The sequence below is a fragment of the Procambarus clarkii genome, chromosome 3 (assembly GCF_040958095.1).
Source record: "Procambarus clarkii isolate CNS0578487 chromosome 3, FALCON_Pclarkii_2.0, whole genome shotgun sequence".
In the NCBI taxonomy this organism is placed as follows: Eukaryota; Metazoa; Arthropoda; class Malacostraca; order Decapoda; family Cambaridae; genus Procambarus; species Procambarus clarkii.
Window position 1 is genome coordinate 60,760,243 of NC_091152.1, and position 12,233 is coordinate 60,772,475.

The 12,233-nt window shown below is 41.6% G+C and overlaps 1 protein-coding gene across 1 annotated transcript in view; it reads left to right on the forward strand.

Annotated features, from left to right (window-relative positions):
- The first annotated feature begins 8,658 nt into the window (after positions 1-8,658).
- LOC138367927 (uncharacterized) overlaps positions 8,659-12,233 on the forward strand; it is a 5,968-nt gene continuing 2,393 nt past the window's right edge. The window contains exon 1 of the mRNA XM_069330208.1: positions 8,659-12,233. This exon is cut by the window's right edge and continues 568 nt beyond it. Within this exon, the coding sequence (XP_069186309.1) occupies positions 10,240-12,233 (1,994 nt within the window). The 5' untranslated portion in view covers positions 8,659-10,239.

Sequence of the window (12,233 nt, forward strand, 5' to 3'; positions counted from 1 at the left end):
CACACACGACCTAAACATCTGGCTCCAGTCTACACACACATGACCCAAGCATCTGGCTCCGGTCTACACACACGACCCAAACATCTGGCTCCGGTCTACACACACATGACCCAAACATCTGGCTCCGGTCTACACACACGACCTAAACATCTGGCTCCGGTCTACACACACATGACCCAAACATCTGGCTCTGGTCTACACACACGACCCAAACATCTGGCTCTGGTCTACACACACGACCCAAACATCTGGCTCCGGTCTACACACACGACCCAAACAACTGGCTCCGGTCTACACACACGACCCAAACATCTGTCTCCGACTTTTCTCGGTCATATTCCGACCATAAGTTAAGCGAATATAACAAACATCATCCCGAGGTGATATATAAATGCATTTGTTAATATATCACTTTCTTATATGTTTTTAACTAATATCTAACACCTGTTACTAACACCTGTTATTCATGGCCAAGACATCAATACCAGCAATATTAGGGAGGTTATAGAGTAAACTCCCTAATATTCTAAGTACATATTAAGTCACCCCCCCCCCCCCCTGGAAGAATTAGTCACCTCCCCTGGCAGAATTAATCATCCCTGACAGAATCCGCTCAACAAGCAGATGGATTGATTGATGAAAATTAAGGGGCCCAAAAGGTTGCACGGGCATGAACAGCCCGGAAGTGGAAGATTTTTTAGGAGTGAATGTGATCTTTGGTCGTCAACAAGCAGGTTTCTTCCGAACCTATATTGGCGTCTTGCCATATGGTCGTTTTTCTATATAGTCGTAATGGCTTGCCGCTCTCTCCTGATAATTGCCTTCTCTTCCGACCCAATAATGTGGTGATATATGACTCCGTCGCTAAGCCTTGCATCTCGACTGCATATTAACTAGAAGGAAAACATATCCTTCAAAATTCAACAAAATTCGAAATCATGTAAGGAGAGAAATTTAAATTACAAATAAATAATTCATAGAGCTCTTGTGCATTTTCTGAAATTGCATGAGTGAGGAGAGGTAATTCTTAGCACGGCCAGCTGGGTGTTACAGTGCATGAGGACTGAAATAAAATGTGCTTTCAGCGTTAATTCAATCCGTTATACATATTGCTTGCTCTTTTTTTCTCTTATATCTATAAAGTGGAAGTCTGTCTCTATTTGTCTTTCTGTGGTTGGATGCCAGACGGTTGCAGCAGCTAGTAGCCTCGCCCAACTCTTCATGGTGACACAGTGATGGTATGGGAATGTCATAAGCTAGTCGAGGTCTGTCCCAGTTAAAGAATTATCGGCTCCTAATTTTTCATGGAGTCTGAGATGCAGAATTTGTATTCCATAAAGTTATTTTGAGAAGTGTTTAGCTATTCGCAATACTATTTTTTTTAAGAGAGAAAAGGGGGAAAAAGAGAGAGAGAGAGAGACAGAGAATTGGAGATTGAGTGATGAGAACGGGGAGAGTTGAGAGATGGGAAGTAATTGTAATAGAGGGTGTAGAGCGGGAAGGACAAGGGTGGAAAGGAAGACAGATAAAGGGGAGAGGAAGAGAGACCCGACCACTGCCGGCTAATCCATGTAATTTGTATATAAATTAAAAAAAACTATCATTTAGCACATCCGTCATACACCAGTGTGCTGAGGAAACTTGCCTCGCCTCTGAGTCTATATCAATAATTTGAATAAACACCTTAGGTAAAAATAAAAAATTATACGGATATTTAAGAATAAATTTTGTTGTAAAAGATATATATTATTGCTTGATGTTGGTGTTAAGGCCAGTCACCGTGGAAGGGTTATTATGACCACTGATATATATATAAATAATATATATATATATAATATATATAATATTATAAATATGTATTCCAGCATAAACTGAGCTAGAAGCGAGGGTCGAGGCTCCCTCGCCTCAGTTAATTTATTTGCCACTAGGAGGTTGTGTGGAGGTAATGACGCACCAGGGATTACCCTCAACACACTCCATAATGAACCTGACAATCATGTCAATGACCAGGTCCGTCGATGCCAATTGTGAAAAGCAACTAACAAATCGTCGTAATTATCGCGCAAAAAAGATTAATTATTTAGTAATTTGGAACAAGTGAGCAGGTTTCATTATTGATTAAAAGAGAACTCTTTTTTGTTACATACGGAATAATTATGTAAACAGTATTAATTTACGTAACAAAACAATTTAACTTTTACGTTGTGCAGTATTATTTTATTTTTTGTATTAGATTGTTAGTCAAACATGACGTTTTGGGCACTATAACAACTGTATTTAGGAGTTATATTAGAAGCACTTGTGGTCCCCCGGAGATTCTTGAAACACTTTTCGACAACTGAAAATTTGTCAAGACCCAAAAGGCGCATTGGTAGACATAGCCTAAACTACTCCATCTCCTTGAGATGTATTTTCCTGTCTCAATAAACATACTTGAACCAATCATTTGTTATGATTTAATAATGGGGACAATACATTGATGTACAATCTGGGGGAGGTTATCTTGAAATGATTTCGGGGCTTAGCTTCCCCGCGGCCCGGTCCTCGACCAGGCCTCCTTTTTGTTACACACCTTCAGGAAGCAGCACGTAGCAGCTGTCTAACTCCCAGGTACCTATTTACTGCTAGGTAACAGGGGCATCAGAGTGAAAGAAACATTTTGCCCATTTGTTTCCGCCTACACTAGGGATCGAACCCGAAACCTCAGGACTACGAATCCGAAGCGCTGTCCACCCAGCTGTCAGGCGCCCACATTGATGTACCATCTGTGGTAGAACACATTGATGTACCATCTGGGGAGAATACATTGATATATCATCTGGGGGAGAATACATTGATGTATCATCTGGGGGAGAATACATTGATGTATCATCTGGGGAGAATACATTGATGTACCATCTGAGGGAGAATACATTGATGTATCATCTGGGGGAGAATACAGTGATGTATCATCTGGGGAGAATACATTGATGTACCATCTGGGGGAGAATACATTGATGTATCATCTGGGGGAGAATACAGTGATGTACCATCTAGGGGAGAATACATTGATGTATCATCTGGGGGAGAATACATTGATGTACCATCTGGGGGAGAATACATTGATGTACCATCTGGGGAGAAAACATTGATGTACCATCTGGGGGGGAATACATTGATGTACCATCTGGGGGTGAATACATTGATGTACCATCTGGGGGAGAATACATTGATGTATCATCTGGGGGAGAATACATTGATGTACCATCTGGGGGAGAATACATTGATGTACCATCTGGGGGAGAATACATTGATGTACCATCTGGGGAGAAAAATTGATGTACCATCTGGGGGAGAATACATTGATGTACCATCTGGGGGTGAATACATTGATGTACCATCTGGGGGAGAAAACATTGATGTACCACCTGGGGGAGAATACATTGATGTACCATCTGGGGGAGAAAACATTGATATACCATCTGGGGGAGAATACATTGATGTACCATCTGGGGAGAATACATTGATGTACCATCTGGGGAGAAAACATTGATGTACCATCTGGGGAGAATACATTGATGTACCATCTGGGGGAGAATACGTTGATGCACCATCTGGGGGAGAATACATTGGTGCACCATCTGGGGAGAATACATTGATGTACCATCTGGGGAGAAAACATTGATGTACCATCTGGGGAGAATACATTGATGTACCATCTGGGGGAGAATACGTTGATGCACCATCTGGGGGAGAAAACATTGATGTACCATCTGGGGGAGAATACAGTGATGTACCATCTGGGGAGAAAACATTGATGTACCATCTGGGGGAGAATACATTGATGTACCATCTGGGGAGAATACATTGATGTACCATCTGGGGGAGAATACGTTGATGCACCATCTGGGGGAGAATACATTGATGTACCATCTGGGGAGAATACATTGATGTACCATCTGGGGGAGAATACGTTGATGCACCATCTGGGGGAGAATACATTGATGTACCATCTGGGGAGAATACATTGATGTACCATCTGGGGGAGAATACGTTGATGCACCATCTGGGGGAGAATACATTGGTGCACCATCTGTGTGTATATGTGCTTTTAGGAATTTTGTCTAAGATTTATTTTCACCTTTGAGGCTTCACAAGGATACATATACAATATATATTTTTTAAAGAATAAGTTAAGTTTGCGAAACGTGATTAGAATGGCTTATTTAATTTGATTACAGGAGCAAACTGAAATTTTTTTCGTGGATGCTAACTAGCTCGAAATATTAAGAAACAAATTGCACATAATAATATCTTACAAGAATTTTTGGTAAATAATTCAAATTGTAATTGGAGCTGGCAGCAGGAATTTTTGGATTCACAATAAAAAAAAAATAATTATGGAAATAACTAAAGCAATGATTAATTCATAAAAAAGTTCATGAATTAATTCATAAAATCAGTAATTCATAAGTTTTAATTATTCATTAAACACTTCGATGAAAAACGGAAGCATTTTTAATAGCTCCCAGGGAAGATAATTCTTTCTCTTAAGCGTTATGTAATTAAGTTGAAGTAGGACAGCGTAACCCTTGGATAATTATTTGAAATTTCTTAAGCATCTTATGAAGAAATCATTAATTTAATTAATTAGAGTTCGTGACCTACCAGCGCATCATCTATAATGATTATATAAACTTTCATCCATAAGTTTAAACTTCCTAATTCCTCAAGTTCTCTCTCTCTCTCCAAGTTTCTACGTCTCATCGTATCAAGTTCTCCCCCTAAGTTTCTACTTCTCAAATTTCTAAACTTTCCCTTCCAAGATTTTACTTGTGAATCTCTTTTTTTAACATAGACTTAGGTGATGGGAACGGCAATAGTTCAATGAAATAGCCGTTCAACCCTCGACTGTCCACCAAGTGGTTGGGCACCATTCCTTTCCCTCCGTCCCATCCCAAACCCTTATCCTGACCCCTTCCCAGTGCTATATAGTCGTAATGGCTTGACGCTTTCCCCTGATGATTCCCTCATTGCCCATTCCCATCACAAGCCACGTGGGAGTAACGCCATTGTACGCATTTAAAGGTCAGTCATTAATGACAGTCATTCACTGATGTGGTGATGTCAGGTCAGTCATTCACTGATGTGATGTCACACATCAGTGAAGTTCCTGCTCGGTTACCAAAGTTCTACTTTGGTAACCGAGCAGAAGACATATTGTCACCGCCGTGATGATGCTCAACACACACACACACACACACACACACACACACACACACACACACACACACACACACACACACACACACACACACACACACACACACACACACACACAGGGTAGTTGTGTTGTTAAGGCCTCGGTGGTAAGCGGTGAGTGACGTGAGAGTTTGGTGATGGGGAAAGTGAGTAATTTGGTGTCTCTGGTGAGTAACATTATTTGGTTCAGACGATGCTGACTTGTCCACACTCAGCCAACCTCAGATTCATTAATCTATTTTATGTATTTGAGTATAAGGTAAAAGGGAAGTTTCTAGAATGATGGGACGCTTCTAGGATGATGGGACGTTTCTAGGATAATGGGACGCTTCTAGGATGATGGGACGCTTCTAGGATGATGGAACGTTTCTAGGATGATGGGCCGCTTCAAGGGTGATGAGATGCTTCTAGGAAGATGGGGGACGCTTCTAGGATGATGGGACGATTCTAGGATGATGGGACGCTTCTAGGATGATGGAACGTTTCTAGGATGATGGGACGCTTCTAGGATGATGGGACGTTTCTAGGATGATGGGACGCTTCTAGGATGATGGGACGTTTCTAGGATGATGGGCCGCTTCAAGGGTGATGAGATGCTTCTAGGAAGATGGGGACGCTTCTAGGATGATGGGACGATTCTAGAATGATGGGGGATGCTTCTAGGATGATAAGACGCTTCTGGGATGATGGGACGCTTCTAGGATGATGGAACGCTTCTAGGATGATGGGACGCTTCTAGGATGATGGGACGCTTCTAGGATGATGGTACGCTTCTAGGATAATGGGCTGCTTCTAGGATGAAGGGACGTTTCTAGGATGATGGGCCGCTTCTAGGATCATGGGACGTTTCTAGGTTGAAGGGACACTTCTAGGATGATGGGACGTTTCTACGATGATAGGACGCTTGTAGGATGATGGGACGCATTTAGGATGATGGGCCGCTTTTTGGATGATGGGCCGCTTCTTGGGTGATGGGCCGCTTCTAGGATGATGGGACGTTTCTAGGATGATGGGACGCTTCTAGGATGATGGGACGTTTCTAGGATGATGGGGTTGCTTCTAGGATGACGGGACGTTTCTAGGGTGATGGACCGCTTCTAGGATTTTGGGCCGCTCCAAAGATCGGCCCCGTGTAGGATGATGGGACGCTTCTATGATGATGGGACGCTTCTAGGATGATGGAACGTCTCTAGGATGATGGACGTTTCTAGGATGATAGGCCGCTTCTAAGATGATGGGATGTTTCTAGGATGATGGGACGCTTCTAGGATGATGGGATTTTTCTAGGATGATGGGGTTGCTTCTAGGATGATGGGACGTTTCTAGGGTGATGGGCCGCTTCTAGGATTATGGGCCGCTTTTAAGATGGGCCGCTTCTTGGATTATGGGACGTTTCTAGGATGATGGGCCGTTTCTAGGATGATGGGCCGCTTCTAGGATGATGAGCCGCCTCTAGGATAATTGGTACGCTTCTTGGATGATGGGGCGCTTCTAGGATGAGGGGCCGCTTCTAGGATGATTGGCCGATTCTAGGATGATGGGACGCTTCTAGAATGATGGGACGCTTCTAAGACGATGGCCCGCTTCTAAGATGATGGGACGCTTCTTGGATGAGGGGACGTTTCTAGGATGATGGGCAGCTTCTAGGATGATGAGACGTCTCTAGGATGACGGGCAGCTTCTAGGGTGATGAGACGTTATTAAGATGATGGGCAGCTTCTAGGATGATGAGATGTCTCTAGGATGATGGGACGCATCTTGGATGAGGGAAACGTTTCTAGGATGATGTGATGCTTCTAGGATGATGGGACGTTTCTAGGATGATGGGACGCTTCTAGGATGATCGGACGTTTCTAGGATGATGGAACGCTTCTAGGATGATGGGACGTTTCTGGGATGATTGTTACGTCTCTTGGAAGATGGGACGTAAACTTCCAAGAAACTCAGTGTTTTTCTGTAGCAATGCACAGCATGCATGCATATATATATATATATATATATATATATATATATATATATATATATATATATATATATATATATATATATATATATATATATATATATATATATATATATATATATGTCGTACCTAGTAGCCAGAACGCACTTCTCAGCCTACTATGCAAGGCCAGATTTGCCTAATCAGCCAAGTTTTCCTGAATTAATATATTTTCTCTAATTTTTTTCTTATGAAATGATAAAGCTACCCATTTCATTATGTATGAGGTAATTTTTATTTTATTGGAGTTAAAATTAACGTAGATATATGACCGAACCTAACCAACCCTACCTAACCTAACCTAACCTATCTTTATAGGTTAGGTTAGGTTAGGTAGCAGAAAAAGTTAGGTTAGGTTAGGTTAGGTAGGTTAGGTAGTCGAAAAACAATTAATTCATGAAAACTTGGCTTATTAGGCAAATCGGGCCTTGAATAGTAGGCATAGAAGTGCGTTCTGGCTGTTAGGTACGACATATATATATATATATATATATATATATATATATATATATATGTCGTACCTAGTAGCCAGAACTCACTTTTTGGCCTACTATTCAAGGCCCGATTTGCCTAATAAGCCAAGTTTTCATGAATTAATTGTTTTTCGACTACCTAACCTACCTAACCTAACCTAACCTAACTTTTTCGGCTACCTAACCAAACCTAACCTATAAAGATAGGTTAGGTTAGGTTAGGTTCGGTCATATATCTACGTTAATTTTAACTCCAATAAAAAAAAATTGACCTCATACATAATGAAATGGGTAGCTTTATCATTTCATAAGAAAAAAATTAGAAAAAATATTTTAATTCAGGAAAACTTGGCTTATTAGGCAAATCGGGCCTTGAATAGTAGGTCAAAAAGTGAGTTCTGGCTACTAGGTACGACATATATATATATATATATATATTTATATATATATATATGAATATATATATATATATATTGATTTGGTGAAATGCTATGCCCAAGATTACCATCCGAGTTGCCGTCGGGGAAGTGGCTCAAATAGCCTCGGCTATCACTTCCTTTTGACGGCCGTGATGGTCAAGCGGATTAAGGCGCCCTGTAGTTACCAGTTGCGTTGCTTCTGGGAGTATGGGTTCGAGTCACTTCTGGGGTGTGAGTTTTCATTCGCATATAGTCCTGGGGACCATTCAGGCTTGTTCGCATATATATATATATATATATATATATATATATATATATATATATATATATATTTATATATATATATATTTATATATATATTTATATATATATATATATATATATATATATATATATTTATATATATATATATAAATATATTTATATATTATATTTATATTTATATATATATTTATATATATATATATATATATATATATATATATATATATATATATATATATATATATATATATATATATATATTGTGACGATAATCTCCTTCAAGAGATTGAGCCTGCTCTTCCCTCCAAAATTACGTCTTCACAACTATATAAAAGACTATGGAAGAAATGTCCAACAACGACAACAAACACCAGCAAGGCTTGCCAGGGTGAGCAGAAACGTATGCAACCAGCCACCTGTTCGAACTCCAACCACCAAACTACCCGTTGATCGCTACAACTCCGCTGATTGGTCGCCGGTCTGGCTGCACCTGCCTCGCCCCCCCCCATACTACCCGATGTCTGGGGTCGCCCCAACATCAGTCTTCAGAATGTTCCGTGCTTTCGTAGCCAGCACACCTCCCAGCTAGACTCTAGAGTGTACTGAGAGAGGTGGTGGCTTTAAGCCAATATTCCAGCACCTCCCACTTACTGTTGTATTGCACTTCTTGTTATTTTGCCTTAACGTAACTTTTCATTTTGTCATTTAAGTATTCTTATTCTTTTGATTCATTGATTTTATTATAAGAATTTGTTTGTGCATTATTTTCATGTTTTGATTTATTTAACGTAATTAAAATTTCATTGTTAAAGTTTTACTTGTGTTTTGTGTGTCTTCTCCTTACCTTACCACAGACGAAGTTCCAGTTTTTCTATTTTTTTTATAACTATGTGACGAGGCCATACCCCTAGCCTTAAACAGCCGAACACCAACGCGTTACCGTCACAAGTTTTATGGGGGCCTGTCCTAGGAGCCTCACTCAGGTACTGGTGCCAAGTGGTAATTTATGGTAAGCGTATTTAACTTTGTTAACGTAGCTTTACTATTTTTCATTCAATTTCATTTTTTATAAGGTGCGGTGTATTGTGCATTACGAGAGTAACATATAGTGAAGGTGAGACAACTTTGGATTACGTGGTGACTGTAGGCCTCAGTCATACTCTTAATTGGTCATCTCTCCCTCCATGTTATTACTCGTATTTACCATCTATGTCCCTTGAATATTTCTCATTCTGACAGATCATCATATTGGTACCCTGGTACTGTGGTCTGCCCCGGGTCAAGAGTACCCAATCTTCTGCAATCTGACTGTAGGAGGACAAAGAGGGCCATAGTTCCTCTAGCTCGAACTTTAGTTGCTGAATTGGGACCTCAGCAGCAGTTCTCGTCACCAGTTGACACCTCGCACCCCTACACGTCGGTCAGAGATGATGATACATACAACGGTAGGGAATTAGCTTATTTTTTCAGAGCACAAAAGTTCGCTAATTCTGTAAGTATCATATTAAATTCAGTAGGAAAAACTTGCTTTATGTCCTTTAGAGACTTGGCAAGGTATGCCTACATCCTTGGACTACCAATTTTACTTTTGAAGCATTTAACTGTTTCATTTGTTTTCGAAACTTTGTTTCATTTGTTAGTAGGATTTTCTTGCCCTTATTCTCTTACATGAGTACCGGGTACAAGATTTCCTGCGCCCTTGATTTAATTTAATCATTTAATATCTTTCACTTAACGTTAATTGTTAAAGATCACACAGGATAGGTACCAGTTGCCACGTTGTCCTGTTTCTGACATTTCATTATTGAACATTCGTGTACCTTTATTTGCTAATTTCACCATGTTTCATCTCCAAACTTTCCGTGCAAATCCAGCAGGTGAAATAGGGACTTTGAGTCGTGCCAAGAGGACTGAACTACAAACTCTTGCACATGAGTATCAACTAGAAGTTCCCTACCAAGCCAACAAAAATGACCTACACAACCTGTTGCTGGATTACTATTTAGAGCAAGGTAAGATAGACTCTGAAACTCATGAAACTTACTATATTGCAGAGAAAACTGACTTGGCAACGATGAAACTTAAACTAGAGCTGGCCAAGATTGAACGTGAGCAGCAAAGAGAAGCAGCTGCCATACGAAGGGAAGAACACGAACGCGAAGCCGCTTTGAGGAGAGACGAACAAGAACGCGAAGCTGCTTTGAGGAGGGAAGAACAAGAACGAGAAATCACCCTCAGAGAACGTGAAGCTGCCTTGAGGAGAGACGAACAAGAACGTGAGGTTGCACTACTCCAGGAGCGGGAACGAGTACAGCTTGAAACCAAACGACGCGAGTTGGAGATGCAACGCGAACATGACAAGCAACAAGCGACTCTGGCTCTAGAGTGTCGTCAACGCGAAATCTCCTTGGAAACTTCACACTTCACTCAACGCCAACAAGCTACTGCCAATCTTCCCGTCAGTTTTAATATATCACATGCAAGTAAGTTAATGCCATCCTTTGTAGAAGCAGAAGTTGATGTGTTCTTTACCACCTTTGAAACCCTCGCTAATCAACTCAGTTGGCCTGTCGACCAATGGGCAACACTTCTCAGAGTCCATCTTACAGGTAGAGCTGCAGTCACACTCAGTACTTTGGCGTCTGAGAATGACTACTACACTCTGAAACAAGCAGTGTTAGACGCCTACCTACTTTCCACCGAAAGTTATAGAAGGAAATTCCGTGACCACCTGAAGGCAAGTACCACTACCTTCCTCGAGTTTGCTAACACGAAACGGAGGTATTTCATGAAATGGCTGGAAGCAGCACATGTCTCTACTTTTACAGAACTCGTCAACCTGATGCTTGTTGAAGAATTCTTGAGACGTGTGCCGCCTCCTGTCCGCCTCTACTTAGCAGATAAAGAAGAAACCGACTACCTGAAGTGTGCTAAGTCGGCTGACACTTACAGCCTCATCCACCGGCTGACACCTGAACCATCCTCCAGTAAGAAGTCGTGGTACAGTTACGAGAAGGTGAGCCCCGATCAAGCTGGTTCACAACTGTACTGCAAGTATTGTAGACTCTATGGACATACCATAGACAAGTGTGGTAAGTCTCAATACAAGGGAACCACTGACCAACAACGACCCAAACCCACTCCTCCTAAGTCCGGTAAGCCTGTGATGAATGTTGGTGTTGATGTTAATGATCTTTCTCTTTTCAGTAACCACCTGTATACTGGAACTGTCTCTGCCAACGGTTCAAATCCGGAGGGACGTTTCAAATTGAAGATCTTGAGGGACACAGCGGCTCTACAATCGATCATCTTGAAGTCGGCTGTGCCCAACATAGTCTACACCGGGGAAACAGTCTTCATCACTGACCTCACTGCTACCACTCCATACCCTCTCGCCAGAGTCCACCTGGATTGTCCCTACGTGAACGGGGAAGTCCAAGTCGCCGTCAGGGAAAAGCCTTTTCCCATGCCTGGAGTGCAACTTCTCCTAGGCAACGACTTGGCAGAAGACCTGCAACCGACCAACCTGATCGTCATGGACAAACCCCAGGTGTGTAACTCTGTGCCAAGTAACCCTATTCTTGAGTATGTTCCAGCAGAGGTTCAAGAGAGTGATGAAGTTTCTCCTCCGGTTCTCGTGACCACCCGTGCACAAGCCGCACGTCCACAGCCAGCTGACTCTACTGCCACCGCTGTCCCTCAAGACCCTCAGAAACTACCCCCGCATCTGACCAAGTTGGAGTTCCGTAAGTTGCAGAGGGAAGATCTTACTTTAACACCATTGTTTTTCCAGGCTGAGACTCAACCCGACAGTATTCCTGGGTTCTTCCTAGA